This window comes from Oncorhynchus tshawytscha, linkage group LG18 (genome assembly GCF_018296145.1).
Source record: "Oncorhynchus tshawytscha isolate Ot180627B linkage group LG18, Otsh_v2.0, whole genome shotgun sequence".
Classification (NCBI taxonomy): domain Eukaryota; kingdom Metazoa; phylum Chordata; class Actinopteri; order Salmoniformes; family Salmonidae; genus Oncorhynchus; species Oncorhynchus tshawytscha.
The window spans coordinates 14671260-14690824 of NC_056446.1; the positions used below are offsets into that span (position 1 = coordinate 14671260).

At 42.3% G+C, this 19565-nt stretch overlaps 1 protein-coding gene across 2 annotated transcripts in view; it reads right to left on the minus strand.

Moving 5' to 3' along the window:
* Positions 1–17361, minus strand: part of arhgap18 (Rho GTPase activating protein 18) — a 22373-nt gene extending 5012 nt beyond the window's left edge. Inside the window, exons 1-11 of one of the 2 annotated variants that reach the window (XM_024377913.2) lie at positions 17268–17361; positions 9570–9766; positions 4840–5075; positions 4456–4516; positions 3620–3786; positions 2778–2943; positions 2574–2665; positions 2237–2314; positions 1656–1815; positions 1397–1479; positions 1093–1299 (exon numbers count right to left, since the gene is read on the minus strand). In XM_024377913.2, the coding sequence (XP_024233681.2) occupies positions 1093–1299; positions 1397–1479; positions 1656–1815; positions 2237–2314; positions 2574–2665; positions 2778–2943; positions 3620–3786; positions 4456–4516; positions 4840–5075; positions 9570–9766; positions 17268–17311 (1491 nt within the window). In that variant the 5' untranslated portion in view covers positions 17312–17361. Of the gene's footprint in view, positions 1–1092; positions 1300–1396; positions 1480–1655; positions 1816–2236; positions 2315–2573; positions 2666–2777; positions 2944–3619; positions 3787–4455; positions 4517–4839; positions 5076–9569; positions 9767–15212; positions 15434–17267 lie in introns of those variants that run through there. The other variant, XM_024377911.2, reaches the window with a different exon arrangement.
* Between the last annotated feature and the right edge of the window lie 2204 nt (positions 17362–19565).

Genomic DNA, 19565 nt, shown 5'->3' on the forward strand with positions numbered 1-19565 from the left:
AAAATGTCTGAAATTATGCGAGTAATAAATAAATAATTTTCAATTTCATTGTATTTCCAATGTGAATTCATGCAACATATCTTGACAGGCATATCATTTGACCACATCAGCGCATTTGTTACGATAACAATCCATACAAAGTACAGTCATTTGTTAAATTATAGGCACAAAGTTCAAGTGAAACCATTGTCTTTTATAGTATTTTAACAATGGGGAAATCGAATGATCTTGCTCTGTTGGAGGATTTGGCAAACGCTGCATTTGGCAGAGAGCACGTTTTTAGAGACAGGTGGGGCTTTCTTTTCTCTCCAGAATGCACAGATTGGCTCATCAGATATCGTTTCTCAAATCTTATAGGATTTTTGACAGGATTTAAGACCCACTTAATAAAAAATAAAAGTAAACATGACATTCAGATCCACAGCCAACAGTGGAGGCTTCTGAGGGGAGGACAGATCATAATAATGTCTGGAATAGAGTCAATGGAATGCTATCAAACGCATGAAAACCATGTGTTTGATACCATTCCATTGACTCTATTCCAGTCCAGCCATTATTATGAGCCGTCCTCCCTCAGCAGCCTCCACTGACATCCAATACTAACGAAGCAACAGGCACCCACGTCGCCATAAAAGCACCATCCCAAAAAGACTGAACAGAAAAGGCCTCCACTTTTAAAATGTTCAGGGGATAGGTTGTGATTTGCAAAAGACGCTGCTCAATGAGGTGGCACGCACGACTCGTTCATTTTGCAGAACAGTAATGTTGGCCTATAACGCCTACAGGAGGGAGTTGAGGATGGATGGCCTACTCATGTGAAGTATTTCCCCACATTTCCCCACAGACTTTATGATTTTGACTATAGATGGTTAATTAGAGGTGTTTCGAAATTAGAATAGCTAAGGTCTGAGAACAATTGGTATTTATCAATGGTTATCTCCTACCGGTGTGTGTGTGTGTGTGTGTGTGTATGATTGTTTGTTAAAATCACACTTTTTCATGTTCATACAAACATTCAAAAACTCCATTCGTAAGTAGTATTTTAGTTTCTATGCAATATTGATAAATGAGGCACCATGACTTGAGCCTTACCGTCCAGAGCAGGTTTTGGTATCTGATGAGTAGTCGGACGATGTTGGCCGTCTCCGTGGCCAGGGAAAATTCCTGTTGCTCGCTGATCTTGTTGCGGAAGCCTTTAAACATGAAGATGTTTGGCGCCATCACCACGGCAACGTTGTTCAAGGTCATCTTGTTCTGCTCTTTGTGGTCTATGACCCTCTGAAAGAACTCCATCAGCGCCTGAAACCGCCACAAGATACATTACAATGTGTCCAACAGACAACATGAGACTATACTGTATTGGCTAGAGAACGAGCACAGGGAAAGAGCCACCTACCTTTAGTGTATCACGGCTGGACTCCGGAAGTAGCAGGACTAGCAAGTTGAGAGCCTGCAGCTGCTGCTTCTTAGTGGGCAGTCCTGTGAGTAAGGCAAACAAACAAAAAACCCAACCGCAACGGGATTGCTTTACTAATCCATGAGTCAACATAAGACAAAAAGTCAAACAGAATCGAGACAACATTCTAAATGAGTATACATACAGTGCACCACTGTATGTATAGAAAGTGTGGTTCATAATGTATAGGGGGACTGACTAAGCACTGCGATGAAGGCGCTGAGGTACTTCACAGTGAGCAGTGGGTGGGGCAGCTCCCTGATGAAGAGCTTGAGCAGGCTGGCTGCATCGTGCTGCTTCAGACTCTCCCATGGGAACAGGCCTTCGTAGAACTTCCCCTCCAGCTCCACACACACCGCCTGCCAGCCGAACACATAGGTCACATGTTAACGCACACACACTAACCTGGTGGGGGCACAAAATCCTATTTTCCCTAAACCTTAACTCCTAACCCTAAACGTAATTCTAACCCTAACCCCCTAGAAATAGCATTTGACTTTGTAGGGAACAACAAAATGTCCCCTAATTTTTGTTTGTTCACTATTCTTGTGGGGACTTCTGGTCCCCACAAGCATAGTTAAACACATCCACATTGGAGGCTTTATCACACCATCCTACAGTACAACACTAATCATATCTTCCACAGTCAGTCACCACACTAACCTTTCCATTAGGGAAATAGGAATTTGGCTACATTAAGCTGTTGTTACAGCATGTAAATACTTCCCCCAGACATTGAATGAAACAGGACTACATCTATCAACAATGACGAACAATGACCTTGACTCTTATGGCTGCTCCGGGTATCCGTAGAAGCCCCTCTGTGTCCAGACCCTCATCCTCTATGTGAGAGATGAGCTGGAAACAAGAGAACACACTTATAAGCTTTAAACCACCAAAACGACAGCACATATTTAACTAGGCAAGTCAGTTAAGAACAAATTCTTATTTACAATGACGGCCTAGAAACAGTGGGTTTAACTGCCTTGTTCAGGGGCAAAACAACAGACTTTTACCTTGTAAGCTCGGGGATTCGATCTACAAACCTTTCGTTACTACGTACTGTATGATTAAAGAGAACCAGGATCGGTGATTAATGAGAGGTTGTGCTGCTCACCCTCTGCAGTATGATTGGCACCTTGGTCCCTGGCTGTCTCCTCTGGTCCTGCTCCAATAGGGCAGCCAGGGGAACTCCAAACAGGCCAGACTCTAGAACACAAACACAACAAACCTAATTGTGTCAGAGCTTGATGGGACAGTCCTCAGGGTTCTTAGATATAATGTTATACAGTTGTGTTCCAGTTCTAGCATACTGGCTTACCTTTGACCTTGAGTTTAACTGCTTTGTGGGCTTTGAGGTCGATGCCTGCCGTGTCAAACAGAGCGGTCATCTCTATCAGCACCAGGCGGTGCACCTTCTTCATGTCATGGGGGGACAGGTCCCCAACCTTGGTCAGCCCTGTCTTGTCTCTGCTCAACTTGAAGTTCTGTCATACAGCGAAGCACAGGTTACATTAAGAGTTAGTAAAACTGGGTTGTATTCATTATTGCACACCGTAGCAAAACATTTTGTAATGGAAGATGAAAACAAGCGCTTCTTATTGGACTTGTCAGAACAAAAACAGGGTCTGTTTGATGCCTATTGAATATGACCCTGACATAGTATTGGAGTATCTGTAACCACTAGGTGGCCCTAGAACCAGAGACAGAACTCAGTTACACCAGGAGTCTAGAACAGTATTTTGACTGAAATGTATTATATGATGCAAAAACTCTATTCAAAAAGGTTGATTGATAGAGAATGTTATCATCAGTGCAAATGACATCATTCAATGTCATAACTTACACTAGTACACAAGCAGTAGGTCTAGGCCTACAATAACGCTGTAAATAATGGCCCATATAAATATCAAATCATAATTTGGTCAATCATTAATGATATAGGCTAAGTAAAAACAGAAACATGTTTCAATCCATAAACACCACAGGGCAAAGTTCTTGCTTCTGCCAAAAAAACATAAATATTTGAAATCCTTTGTCCCAAACTGGCCTATGGGATCCTGCTATTTTGACGAGTGACACTTCCTGTTTTGGCATATAAACTTTGGATGAGCGGCTCAGTCAATCCGTTTGGCGATGTTAATGTTTAAAAAGGGTACTCACAGGTAGCTTGTCATCTGCGTCTGTCAGAGCCTCGCTGCTGCCCTTTGAACCCTCCTTATAGCTGAGGGCCTGATCAGAGAAGGACACCTCTAGGTTGATGTCTGTCTCAGGTTCAGACACACTCTGCTCAGCAGGGCCTGCCCTGTTCCCCAGCCCCATCGCCTGACCTGTACCCACACACAGAGTTATTATTGGGACATATTGAAAGCTACACCTATAGCAAGAGATAACACAGGCAATTCATGAATTAGATGTGTGAAAGTCCACAGATGGGACAAAGTCAGCAGTGGGGAGATTAGAACTAGGTGGTGGTGACTGTTCTGCCCACTGAAGGGAAACTAAGGGACATCAACTAGTCCTGTGGAAGTCAACAGCCAGAGAGCCAGTCTGCCCTCTGTGACCCATGTCAGACAGACATGTAAGGCCTTGGCCCTGACACAGAACTGCAGTGCCACCCTGCCATCTCCACTAATAGGAAAACAGGCAAGTGTATAATGGAAGATAGGGAGCGGATTCCTGACAGCCTTCATGTTAAGGTCAGAGGGGTGGTGCGAACAGACAAGATAGGCAATGTCCCTGCTTCCTGTGTGTGTGTGTGTGTGTGTGTGTGCGCGTGTACTGCTGAGTTATCTTGTCAACTCAACAGCTCTTCCGTAGAATCTTCACTTCTGCATCCTGTGATCATGAACCATTTCAGGAAATCTACAGTATCACATAAAAACAACACAGTGGATAGAAATACCAGTTCATTTTTGTGGCGAGTCAGTGATGTTTTCTATAGGTATAGACCAACATGCCCAGACAAAGATTTAGTGAGTAGAACTTGTGGTACATGCCATCTGTCGTAATATCCTTTTTCCTGTTTTCACTTCTCTCTGGTGACTTGGCTTCATCCTCCTGCAACATAATATAAAACAGAAGCAGGCTCTCATCAGAATTTAATATAGGTCATTTTTATCAATTAATGATTCAAACTACTAAGAGTAACTGCTGATATTGTAGAAAGTCATATTTTTCACCCCAATTGTGAGTACAAGACCTTCTTTTGCATAATATTAAGATATTCAGTTAAGTATTACTTCACATTCAGGTGTCCATTAACAGATATTGTGATTAGTAATTATATTAACCAACTACGGTAAACAAGTCACTGGGTTTGTTATGTAGCGAGGCATCTCAGGCATGACTGGCAAGTGAAACGGGACCGGTGGTAGGCTGACCTTTGACTCTGGCGTGCCCGGGAGTTTGAAGATGTCTCTGACGTCAGGTACTTGGTGCTGCTTGTTCCTCTTCCTGAGGGTCTGCTGTAGCTTTTCAACACGTTTCTCCACGGCGGCGGCCTGGGTGCGCGTCAGCGTGGACAACAGCCCCATCATGTCCTCGGGGTCCGACGCAGACTCGTCAAACAGAGTGGCCAGTCCAGCCTCCGTCAGCCACGCCTCCTCCTGTTCCCCCTCTACAGACAGACGAGTTAGGGATGAATTGATGCTGCACCAAAAGAGCAGTGGTATGTTAATGGAAAAGACATGGGTGTAGGCCTGAAGACTAGCGAGAGGACACAGTCATTTACTAAATGATAAAGAAACAAACAAGTAATTCATAGATTATTACTGTGCAATTAGTATTATGCCATTTTTATGTACGGAGGTGTGGGAATAGAGAAAGACATGAAACAGGGAAGGACCTCACTCCTAACCAACCATCTTGTTATAGAAAGGAACGGAAACAAAAAGGAAGTTCCTGCTTTAAGTTCTCCAGACAAAACAATGAATGTTGACTTAAACAATACACTTTTGCAGTGCTTTTTATAGGCATTTCCTGATCCTGTAGGATCAAGCAAGTCTATTGTCTTCTGTGGATGAAAGCAATAAGAGATCATTATGTGGTGGTATTGCAAAATAACATGGGCTGGACAACAGACCAGACTATCCTATTCAGCTCTACTGTATGTACTGAACGAAAAATATAAAACACAACATGCAACAATTTTACTGAGTTACAGTTCATATCAGGAAATCACTCAATTTAAATAAATGAATTAGGCCCTAATCTAAGCCTAGGCCCACCCATTGGGGGCCAGGCCCAGCCAATCAAAATTATTTTTTTCCCCATGAAAAGGGCTTTAGTACAGACAGAAATACTCCTCAGCTTCATCAGCTGTCTGTGTGGCTGGTTTCAGATGATCCCGCATGTGAAGAAGCCGGATGTGAAGGTCCTGGGCTGGCGTGATTACAAGTGGTCTGCGGTTGTGAGGCCGGTTGGACAGACTGCCAAATTATCTAAAACAATGTAGGAGGTGGCTTATGGTAGAGACATGAACATTAAATTCCCTGGCAATAGCTCTGGTGGACATTCCTGCAGTCAGCATGCAAATTGCACGCTCCCTCAAAACACAATACCATAGATGTGTCAAGTTGTGACATAACTGCACATTTTAGAGTGATCTTTTATTATCCCCAGCACAAGGTGCACCTGTGTAATGGTCATGCTGTTTAATCAGCTTCATGATATGCCACACCTGTATGGTGGATGGACCATCTTGGCAAGGAGAAATCAAATAAAATCAGGTGTAGACCTTACAGTGAAATGCTTACAAGCCCTTAACCAACAATACAGTTAAGAAAATACACACAAAAAAAGGGAGGTAAGAACAACAAATAATTAAAGAGCAGCAGTAAATAAAAATAGCAGAGCTATATACTGGGGGTACCGGTACAGAGTCATTGTGCGGGGGCACCGGTGTCAAGGTAATTATGTACATGTAGGTAGAGTTATTAAAGTGGCTATGCATAGATAATAACAGAGTAGCAGCAGTATGGGGGGGAATGCAAATAGTATGGGTAGCCATTTGATTAGCTGTTCAGGAGTCTTACGGCTTGGGGGTAGAAGCTGTTTATAAACCTCTTGGACCTAGACTTGGCACTCCGGTACCGCTTACTGTGCGGTAGCAGAGAGAACAGTCTATGACTAGGGTGGCTGGAGTCTGACCATTTTTAGGGCCTTCCTCTGGCACCGCCTGGTATAGAGGTCCTGGATGGCAGGAAGCTTGGCCCCGGTGATGTACTGGGCCATAGGCACTACCCTCTGTAGTGCCTTGCAGTCAGAGGCTGAGCAGTTGCCATACCAGGCAGTGATGCAACCCGTCAGGAAGCTCTCGATGGTGCAGCTGTAAAACCTTTTGAGGACCCATGCCAAATATTTTCAGTCTCCTGAGGGGGAATAGGTTTTGTTGTGACCTCTTCACGACTGTCTTAGTGTGCTTGGACTAGAGGTCGACCGATTATGATTTCTCAACGCCGATACCAATTATTGGAGGACCAAAGGAGCCGATACCGATTAAATCGGACGATTTTTTATTTATTTATAATAATGACAATTACAACAATACTGAATGAACACTTATTTTAACTTAATACATCAATAAAATCAATTTAGTCTCAAGTAAATAATGAAACATGTTCAATTTGGTTTAAATAATGCAAAAACAAAGTGTTGGAGAAGAAAGTAAAAGTGCAATATGTGCTATGTAAGAAAGCTAGCGTTTGAGTTCCCTGCTCAGAACATGAGAACATATGAAATATGGTGGTTCCTTTTAACATGAGTCTTCAATATTCCCAGGTCAGAAGTTTTAGGTTGTAGTTATTATAGGACTGTTTCCCTCTATACCATTTGTATTTCATTAACCTTTGACTATTCTTATAGGCACTTTAGTATTGCCAGTGTAACAGTATAGCTTCCGTCCCTCTCCTCGCTCCTCCCTGGGCTCGAACCAGCAGCACAACGACAATTAGCGCGCGATAACTAGCTAGCCATTTCACTTCGGTTACACGAGCTTCATCTCGGGAGCTGATAGGCTTGAAGTCATAAACAGCGCAATGCTTGATGCACAACGAAGAGCTGCTGGCAAAACGCACGAAAGTGCTGTTTGAATGAATGTTTACGGGCCTGCTTCTGCCTACCACCGCTCAGTCAGATTATATGCAACGCAGGACACGCTAGATAATATCTAGTAATATCATCAACCATGTGTAGTTAACTAGTGATTATGATTGATTGTTTTTTATAAAGATAAGTTTAATGCTAGCTAGCAACTTGCCTTGGCTTACTGCATTCGCGTGACAGGCAGTCTCCTTGTGGAGTGCAACGAGAGAGGCAGGTCGTTATTGCGTTGGACTAGTTAACTGTAAGGTTGCAAGATTGGATCCTCCGAATTGACAATGTGAAAATCTGTCGTTCTGCCCCTGAACGAGGCAGTTGACCCACCGTTCCTAGGCAGTCATTGAAAATAAGAACGTGTTCTTAACTGACTTGCCTAGTTAAATAAAACATATAAAAAAATATTTAAAAAAGTTTACATACACTAAGTTGACTATGCCTTTAAACAGCTTGGACAATTCCAAAAAATGATGTAATGGCTTTAGAAGCTTCTGATAGGCTAGGAATATTATGTGGATATAGTGAAGCAACATCAAGACATCAGTCAGGAAGTTAAAGCTTGGTCACAAATGGGTCTTCCACATGGACAATGACCCCAAGCATACTTCCAAAGTTGTGGCAAAATGGCTTAAGGACAACAAAGTCAAGGTATTGGAGTGGCCATCACAAAGCCCTGACCTCAAGCCCATAGAAAATTTGTGGGCAGAACTGAAAAGACGTGTGCGAGCAGGGAGGCCTATAAACCTGGCTCAGTTACACCAGCTCTGTCAGGAGGAATGGGCCAAAATTCAACCAAATTATTGGGGGAAGCTACCTGAAACGTTTGACCCAAGTTAAACAATTTAAAGGCAATGCTACCAAATACTAATTGAGTGCATGTAAACTTCTGACCCACTGGGAATATGATGAAAGAAATAAAAGCTGAAATAATTCTCTACTAATATTCTGACATTTCACATTCTTAAAATGAAGTGGTGATCCTAACTGACCTAAGACAGGGAATTTTTACTTATTAATTGTGTATGTAGGTGTATGTAAACTTCTGACTTCAACTGTAGATAGAGTATCTCATGATAAGCTGTAGACCACACTACCTCGGGCGAGCAAAACCTTGAGACTTCCTTAGATATTGGGCACCAGCTATTGTTTACAAATATGCATAGGCCCCCGCCCCGTGTCTTACCAGAGGCTGCTGTTCTGTCCTGCCGATGGAGTGTATAACCCACCAGCTATATGCTCTTAATGTCGTCGTTCAGCCACGACTCGGTGAAACATAAGATATTACAGTTTAATGTCCCATTGGTAGGATATACGTGCTTTCAGTTCATCCCATTTATTTTCCAGCTATTGAACATTAGCTAGCAAGACGGAAGGCAAGGGCAGATTGACCACCTGATCCTCACCAGGCATCCGGATCTCTTTACCGCGAAACCTACATTTCCTTTTCAAGCGTATCACAGGGATCTGGGCCTGGTCAGGTGTCTGTAGTATATCCCTTGCGTCTGACTCATTGAAGAACTCCTCATCCAATATCGAGGTGAGTAATCCCAGTTCTGATGTCCAGAAGCTCTTTTCGGTCATAAGAGACGGTAGCAGCAACATTATGAACAAAATAAGTTACGAACAACTTAATAGCATGGTTGGTTAAGAGCCGATAAGACTGCAGCCCTCCCCTCCGGTGCCATCTTGCAGTAAATGCTCACTAACAGTGATGTAAACTAATTTCTACACAAAATTTGAGAGAAATGTTTTGCGTATGGAACATTTCTGGAATCAGCTCATGAAACATGGGACCAACACTTCATGTTGCATTTATAGTAAAAAATAATCCTGTCAGACAGTGATCTAGGTAAATCACTAGTCATATAATGTACATAGTGAATGCTGTACTACACCTTAAATCTCAGTCTAAAATGTTACCCTGAAGCAGTTCAACAACTTAAGGTGAATTAAAGGGAACAAGGGTCCTCTCTACTTTCAGTGGACACTCCTGCTATAGAGTAGAGCTCCATACCATCAGGCACCTTCAGCTGCACCTCCTCCTGTGGCTCTGCGTCCCCCTCTCCACTCAGGGTGATGTTCTCCACCTCGGTCCAGTAGTCGTCCATGGCCAGCTCGTCCAACGAGTCCTGGGAGTTACAGCGGTGGTACGGGGGCTTTCCTGGTGCATTTCTGGCCCGGTTCTGGACACTGTAGTGGCCTGTCCTGCGGCTGGTGGACAAAGGAGAGAGTATTACGAGTACTATTTCAATCATTTTATCAGGGTTAGAGTGAGTTATAAATACCACAAGTCAGACCATACTAATAATGAGTAAACAAACTGGGTGGCTGTCTGGTACTCATTTTAGGATTGGAACTCTACGAACGCGGTGTTTTCACAAGAATGTGGTTGTATGTTCCACATAGGACTTGGATTAGCATGAACGTGAAGGGTTAACTCATGTCAGTCAGTGCGGCAGTTCTGCTTTCCTCTGGCCGCGTCACACTTACAGCACGTAGTTCTGTGCAAACCCCTGCTGTTTTTACAGGAATGCTAAGTTACTAGTTTAAGGATAACGCATGTGTGGGCTTGCGGGCTTGGCGAAGGCTTGCTCCAGATAGGCTTCTCCGTGTGAGTGAACCCTGGGAAAAGCACAAAGAGGACTCCTGATGGGCATCAGAAAGCTGCTACACTCCCCCCACCCCCCAAAATAGTTATGGTGGTTGCACTTAAAGGGCCAGTGCAGTCAACAAATGTGATTTGCTTGTGTTTTATATACATTGCAATGCTATGAGGTTGGAATAGTACTGTGAAAATTATGATAATGCCCTTTAGTGTAAAAGCTGTTTTAAAAGACTGCCTGACATTTCAGCCTGTTTTGGTGTGAGGGGGTTTGGGCCTTCCACGGTGACATCACCACATGGTAAATTAGTTAATAGACCAATAAGAAAGTTACAAACCTCTCTGCCAATAATAGGTAATGTTGAGTTTTCCCCTTCCCACTCAAACCACTCACAGACAGTACTAGCAAAATTCTTGCTTGAGAAATTGCTCTTCGCTAAGAAGCTATTGTTGCTTCTTTTTGACCAATTTAGTTGAGAACAATCACAGTAAGATACTTAATGGTTACCCAGAAATGATTTGATATTGAGATAAAAACTGCTGCAATTGACCTTTAAAGGGACACCTAGAGTGGCAAAAATAAATCATGAAACCTCAGCGGTTCCACACTCCCAAATTACTGTTTCTGCTTACGCACTTGATACTAAACACAGTCAATCTGGGTCAAGCCAGGCCAGGCTAACGTACACCTTAGCTTAGGGGTAAAAGGTTTGTTTTACACAACCAATGTGACAGAAATAATAACCTCAAACTAAAGAGTACAAATGAGCTTAAATACCAGCTCTATGGGCTACAGAGTGTTCTTCATGGCTTCCTGGTCCATTTCTCGCAGTGAAGAGTTCAAATCAAATTGTATTTGTCACATACGCCGAATACAACAGGTGTAGACCTTGCAGTGAAATGCTTACTTACAAGCCCTTAATCAACAGTGCAATTAAGAAAAATAAGTGTTAAAGTATTTACTAAAATGAACTGAAATAGAAAAATAAATAATTAAAAAGGAACATTAAAATAACAGTAGCGAGGCTATATACAGGGGGTACCGGTACAGAGTCAATGTGCAGGGGCACATAATGCAAATAGTCCGGGTAACCATTTGATTAGCTGTTCAGGAGTCTTATGGCTTGGGGTAGAATCTGTTTAGAAGCCTCTTGGACCTAGACTTGGCTCTCCGGTACCGCTTGCCGTGCAGTAGCAGAGAGAACAGTCTATGACTAGGGTGGCTGGAGTCTTTGGCCATTTTTAGGGTCTTCCTCTGACACTGCCTGGTATAAAGGTCCTGGATGGCAGGAAGCGTGGCCCCAGTGATGTACTGGCCATACACACTACCCTCCATGGTCATAAACAGGACAGAATATAAATGAGCAGCAGACCTGTTAGGCCTCACCTGAAGTCTGTGGAGGTTGTAAAATGAGTCAGCCCTCAGCTCCTTCCCAGCCACAGGAAATACACAGGGTATCAGTAACGCCTGACATTTCTGGCCCTGGATAAACACCACGCCATTGCAAATTCAGAGAGGTTGTTGAGGAAATGCTTTCACAAATCAAATCGCTGTCTGTTTTCTAGATAATATTGCCACAATGTTTGAACAATTCTGTAAGAATCTGAGGGTTGGAAAACATTCTATTTATTCAAACCTTTATGGGGAACAAGCTAAAACACAGCACAAACATTTGGTTTAGAGGGGAATAGACTGCCAATAAAGGAGAAAAGCGGAATGTGCGCCAATGTTAGTTTGTATTCCATCCCAAGAGAGAAATGCAAACACAATCTTCCCCATTAGGAGCACATGCAAGGTTTGAACTCGAGAGAACAAGGAAAGTCAAGTATCCCAGCAATGTACACACCACCAACGTTACCCCACAGCCAGACCCAGACGCATGGAAAGGTCAGCTATCTTGCTGGCTCCAAGAGTGACAAACTGCCAGTGCTCAAGGACAAAAAGGTAAACAAGTCTTTCTCTGCTGTTTAGTGCCTGGTCATTTTGCATACAGACACAAAGGAGAGGGGTCATAGTATACTTAAGCAATAAGGCATGAGGTGGTGTAGTGTATAGCCAATATACCACAACTAAGGGCTGTTCATATGCACGGCGCAACGCAGAGTGCCTGGATATAGCCCTTAGCTGTGGTATATTGGCTATATGCCACAAACCCCCAAGGTGTCTAAATGCTATTATAAGCTGGTTACCAACATAATTAGAACAGTAAAAATACATGTTGTCATACCCATGGTATACAGTGTTATATACCTCAGGTTTCAGCCAATCAGCATTCAGGCCTCGAACCACCCAGTTTATAATGTAGATGCATTCAGACAGAAGAACTGACAGTGCAGTTCAGGGGGCAGTGGCATACTATACCTTCTCGAAGGCTTACTAAACCTTAACCTGAGTGTGGTACTGTGGGGCAAAGTGTGGTGACAACAGGTGTCTAAAATACATAGCGGCAGAACATGCATGGTTTAGCACCGCAACGGAAACAGGGGATTACACTACTGTTAATCACATGCACTAGCAATCAAGTTTGACTTAACTCATAAGGCACATTCCAAACATCCACTACATGTAATACAGCGACACATGGGCCCAAGCCGGTTGATTGCTGTGACAACCCCAACAGAGTCATGGAACATTACTGCTGGGGGTTCAGTCTGACCCTCCATTCTCCTGTATAATACGTACTGCCTGAGTACACTCTCAAATTACATGTCATTGACTGGAGAATAGGCTGGGTTTAAAACGTGTACAAGATGTGGGGGCAGATACAGTGGTCCTTGATGAATGTATCCACAATGGTGACAGCTCCAAAGAACTGAGGCCAAAGTTCTGTAGTCATATGGGCCAGCTGGATTGGACAGACTGCATGGGAAAGCCCCCAGTGATGGGTTCTGGGATTTGAGATAGTGTATGTTCCTCTGTATAGAAAAAAAAGGTCAAGAACACTTTTCAAACCCTATTCAAAGAAGAGTTATTGTGTTTGTCAGAGACTGCACAGTTCGTCAGTCTCTTTATTCACAATTGTGTGTGTGTGTGTGTGTGTGTGTGGGGGGGTACTCCTAAAACTGCCTATAACACAAATGTTTGTGTCATCAAAATTCTATAAACTTCAATGTGTTAATTATACTTATTTAGGAAATGTCTAGGTCGGAATGTTCATTACATACGACATTCAAAAGACAGTTTAGTGATAAAGGATTCTAAAATGAACACAAGTCAGAATAATCTCCACCCGAAGTGGAAATACATTTTCAACACCAGGAAACAACAGGGAATGTGAAGAGTGCTGCTGTGTCAATGGAAAAACAATAAAAACACAAACAGCAGCAATAACACCATGATGATAACCCGTGTTGATTTTGTGCACCGACTCCATGTGGTAACATCATAATGTTTACATTGCTGGAGGCATTTTAAAGGTAGGTCGTCCCCGAGTCAATATTATACCTCACTCACAAAAAGCTCAGCGGCTCACCTGATTCGATGGAAATCATAACACAGGCTGTTCACTTGGCCTTGTACCCGTTAACCCCGCTGTTCCATGGCTCAGTTGGTAGAGCGCTTGAACCCACCAGGGTGGTGGGTTTGATTCCCACGGGGGACCAGTATGAACGTGTATACAGCCACTCTGGCGGTGAACATTAGAAACTCCAGTCAGAGTAAACAGCTAACACACTACCAGCGGAGCGTATTGATTGGGTACAACCTGACCCACCACATTATGTAAAGAATACAAAAAAAATGGCTTGATCAATTATTAATGAATGCCTCTTCTATATAACATGTATGTAACAAGTGAAAGAATATGTTTCCGGGCAAAACATGAATACCTACATCCTAACTTAATAAGACATGCAGGCACAAACACCCAACACACCTACCTGCATACCAAATTCTTTGTACAAACTGTTTCGTTATCGACTCATTAAAAGTGCTGTACTCTGTTCTTTCTATTTGCCTCCGTGGAATGAATAGTTATGTAATAAGTCAATACAAGTGGAAAAGCAAAAGCGCTGTGGCGAGTAGTTCATCATGTACCGCCGCTGACTTGTGTGTACAGTAAGACCAAAATGACTCTGTAAGCTGGTGGCAAAATCTCTCATAACTTAAAAACGTGTAACTGGAGGCTATTATTCCAACAAACTGGGCAACATTCATTGACCACAACATGCACCCAGTTGGACTTTTGTTTTTATCTTTCTGTTCCCATGCAGAAGAAAGACCAACTCAACTGGCACATGAGACCAACAAAGGGATGTAGGTGCCACATTTACCACACCGGCACAGTAGTACAGACAGACCCCTGTACGTAGTATCCAAAACAGCCTTGGTCCGGACAGCCCTCTGTCGGGCCACTGGGGACCCTCGGACCCAGCTGGTGAGTGGAGGCACCTGCATACAAGCCAGGGCTCCTCCACTGTAGCCTAGAACAGACACGGGCTTTTACAGATGGCCACTTGAACTGGAAAACCAGCATCGAGTTTCAACTGGCCAGTGCGGTCTTCGTGTGTGTGTCCTCACCCTGTATGCGTGGGGTTTGTTATTGGATAGTGTTTACGGTTCTTTAAAACATGTGCAGAACAAACAAAGCTTGTGTAAATAGAATATATATGTTGTGTTAGGCTAGAGAACTTGAGCGTTAACCCTAACAAAACGAGGTGTTTTTGGACAGTCTAATTTCGGCACGGTGACGTAGCGTAGCCTACATATGAAAAATCACTTATATTCTACTTCTGTGATTTACATACGATATTTAAAAATAAAAAAAGTTTAATCCAGAAAACCTATTGTCTTATCATACGCACGCCTGTATTTCCTCTGCTTGTTTAGTCTAGAACTTATTTCATTTCACACAATGTGTCAACATGGTAACAATGTATCAACACATGGAAAAGTCAGGGGCGACTTGGGGACTAACGTTACACGGAGTGTTCTTTCTGTTACATGCGGGGCAACTGGAAGACCTTTGCACCTTTTCTTAACTATTCAAGCGGCAATGTTACAATGTTACTTACAGTAGGGTGTGGGCTGTGGTCAATAACAGACTATACGCTCACCTCAGCGATGAAGACTCGATCTCTTCGGCACTATTGACACCCGAGGCAGGCGATACAACTTCAATATTGCTAATATAACCGGTCAAGATGACTCCCTTGGGGTCCTGCTGGCGACTCATGTTGCTCGACTCATGCCTTATTATTGTAAGTTCGCAGTTAACTTTGAATGTACAGCCTCCAGGAATAGGAGAGCTGTTCTGTGTGTGAGGGAGTTGTCTTTTTCAATGAGCTCACCGCCTCCTCTAATAACATGGGGAGAGTTCGTTTTGCACGACCCGGTGCTCCGGGTGTACATTTTCTTACGCACCAATGTAATGGTCTAAAATATATCAACTCTGAACACCCGGTGCACCGAGCCATGCAAAACGAACTCAAACATGGATAATCAACAGCTGCCTGAACGCACCGCCCAGAATGCTGTTGGGCGTTGTAATTTGGGCGGGCCAGACCTGTAAGACTGTATGAAAGATCACTTTTTTCTTGTCTTAGCCATCTATCTTATCAACTTACTTTATATGGTCCCCCAACCATTGGCCCCAGCACAACTGATATCCTATCTGGGTCATACATTTGTCGAGTAACGTAAAATGTATGCACGCATGACTGTAAACCGCTTGGGATAAAAGCGTCTGCTAAATGGCATATGTTAGGCATAAACCTGAAAACAGCACAATGTTTTGCTACCGTAATATTCCAAGTTACAGTATGTTATAGCTCATTTGGCCTATATTGTTATGAATCATGATGTAGTATGCGTTATAATGCACAATAATGGCTTATTCCCTGTCATTTCACCTGTACTTTGTGAATTAAAATGCATTAGTCTAATCACTATTGATCTGAGGTCCTAATTAGGTCCTAATGATATGGACTCATGGCATTTAAGCCTGAATTACGTTGATCGTATATCTGTGTAGTAACACGGTAATAGTGGCAGTACAACAATTTTAATTCGTGTATTTTGTGAGATTTATGTTAATGTCCATATTCCAAATGACTATTTGTTGAAGAACTAGATATTTACATGTGGGCCGCTGGTGCGGACAAAGACAGTATGTTACACTTAAAAACGGTTAGATTCTGTTCCAATCAATTAGTGAATATTCATTAGTCTGGCAGGCTGAATCGGAAGACCTCTCTCCTGGTTATAATGGTGTGGAAAGTTATCAGACCAGCTCCAACACGCCTCATAGGCTTGACATCTGAGCAGCACTGGCCATTACAACAAAGGCCTCCCACACAACAGCAAATTAGTAGGCTACCTCTATACTGCCATCTGGTGGTCAGTTACAACAATGTTCTCTGTCTGTCAGGTGTAGCAGAGGAAATCCCTTTGTGTAAGAATCACTGGTAATGATGCTCAAAAGGGACTGGATCCATTGCTGTGAGAACACTTAACAAAACCTTGTGAGAATTCACTAAACAGAAACATTTATGTTCTTGGCATGTTACACTTTAACCCTTATATAAATTTGATATTAGACGAATAACACCCCACCTCAGTCCTTCTGGACAGGTGTGGACTGTGACATGAGAAAAGCTCTTACCAAGGTGAAATGTACACCAGCAGGTACAAGAATGGAGTGAAACTGAATCTGCACATGACAGTGGTGTTTTTGCTTGGCTTCCTGCACAAGCTTAGGAACGTCAACACAATATTTTTCATGTTCTTTGGTGACGAGGTTTCAGATGTTTATTCTGTCGGAACAGTTAGCCTTCATATGATTTATTGCCCATGGATTACTATTTTGTTATTCCTGATTATTCACATTTCATATTTCTGAGAGTGTTTCCCTCTGAAAGCTCTGTCAACTTTATATCTCTCGTGGCTGAAGGACTATCAAGAATGACCTCAGTAGCTACAATCTATAAAGTCCCAGCGTTTACCAAGCTGTCCTGTCTCAACGCACAGAACCAAATCAGAAAAAAAAGAGGATAGCATGTGTTTGCAGAGATCTTGCAACACAGTCGACACATAAGTCACTCAAGTCCATATCCCATAATAGATAGTGTGACACACATTCAGTAAAGCAAGCCCTAAAATCGGTTCCATACCTTAGATGAAGATAATAGACGAATTTGGAAACCATGGTAACCATTTTTTGTTGAGGTCCAACGCTCTATTGGCAGAGAGGAGGAGAACCCCCTTATCCCATGTGAGGGGAGGACCTCTTCGACTCCATGGCTCACCTTGCCATGTGCTGCAGAGTGGTGTTAACGCACACACACACAGCCAAACATATGCACACACACAGCGCACACACACTCACAGATAGCATACACACTGTAGGCAATCAGCCCCCGAAGACCTGCCCTTGGGTCCCCTCCCATACACCCTCCAGCACCTTTGCGTAATCTCATTAAATGATTAATGCCCTTCTTTCCTGTGCTCTCATTCCAACTACAAATCCATTACAAAGAACATGCTGCTATTCATGTCTTCAAAGTGAATGGAAGGGGACAGTTGAAAATCAAACTGTGGGTCTGACAGTTGTGTTTGTTGTGTGATGCAAATCAACCATATTAGGGGCAGATACTGTACTTCCTGATGTAGCTTTTCAATCCTTTTAGTTTACTCTCAGTCTTTCTTCCCTGTCTGGGGTGTGTCTGTGTAAATGTGGGGTCACTGGGATTACAACTGTGACGTGGGTCAGTATTGCAGAATGGAGTGATCAGCAGACTGAAGGATGTTGGTTTCTGTACTGAAATGACACCAATCAAGGTAACGAGGAGGAGCGACTGACTGACTGCTCACCACTGCCTCGGTCATTCTAAGCATGCTTAATCCAAAGCGCTTTGACAGACAACAGATGCTCAGGCTTAATCACGTTCACCACTATGCTATCCCAAAGATTTCTTAGTGTTAATGAGGTGATGTGTTATAAGACAGTAATACAACATTCTGATAACACTTTGTTACAGTGAAAACACCATAATAACACTTTGTTACATGAATAACACTTTGTAATAACCCTTTGTTACAGTAATAACGCAGCAATAACATTGTGTTACATTAATAATGCAGTACTAACACTTTGTAATAACCCTTTGTTAAAGTAATAATGCAATAATAACACTTTTTAATAACACTTTCTAATAAGACTTTGTTACAGTAATAACGCAGTACTAACACTTGGCTACAGTAATAACGCAGTAATACCACTTTGTAATAACCCTTTGTTACAGTAACAATGCAGTAACACCACTTTGTTATAGTGATAACACAGTAATAACGCATTGTTACAGTAATAATGCAGTAATAACCCATGTTGTTACAGTAATAACACAGTAATAACACATGTTACAGTAATAACGCAGTAATAACACTTTGTTACAGTAATAATGCCGTAGTAACACTTTGTAATAACCCTTTGGTACATTAATAACGCAGTAATAACAGTAATAACACTTTGTTACAGTAATAATACAGTAATAATACAGTAATAAAAAGCATCAGCTGTCAGAGCAGCTCACAGAGCATTGCACCTGTACATAGCCCATCTTTAAAAGCCATTCCAACTACCTCATCCCCATATTGTTATTTATTTTTTGCTCCTTTGCACCCCAGTATCTCCACTTGCACATTTATCTACTGCACCTCTATCACTCCAGTGTTTAAATGCTAAATTGTAATTACTTCGCCACTATGGCCTATTTATTGCCTTACCTCCCTAATCTTACCTCATTTGGACACACTGTGTGAAGATTTTTTCTATTGTGTTATTGACTGTACGTTTGTTTATTCCATGTGTAACTCTGTGTTGTTGTTTGTGTCTCACTGCTTTGCTTTATCTTGGCCAGGTCGCAGTTGTAAATGAGTACTTGTTCTCAACTAGCCTCCCTGGTTAAATAAAGGTGAAATAAAAAAATAAAAAAGATCACGTGATTCCTTATTATTTTCAATGGCATGGAAGAGGACATGGACCAGACTCACAAAACATAAAGCCTTTTTTGCAAGAAGTGTTTAAAATGCTAAACAATTCCTTACAAACGGACTATAATTGCAAACTATAATATGTAGATTCATAGAGTACCAAAAGTGTGCAGTAAAAAAACTGAACATAAAACAATATAATTGACTGTACAGTTGAAGTCGGAAATTTACATACACTTAGGTTGGAGTCATTAAAACCAGTTTCTCAACCACTCCACAAATTTCTTGTTAACAAACTATAGTTTTGGCAAGTCGGTTAGGACATCTACTTTGTGCATGACACAAGTCATTTTTTTCAACAGTTGTTTACAGACAGATTATTTCACTTATAATTATCTGTATCACAATTCCAGTGGGTCAGAAGTTTACATACACTAAGTTGACTGTGCCTTTAAACAGCTTGGAAAATTCCAGACAAT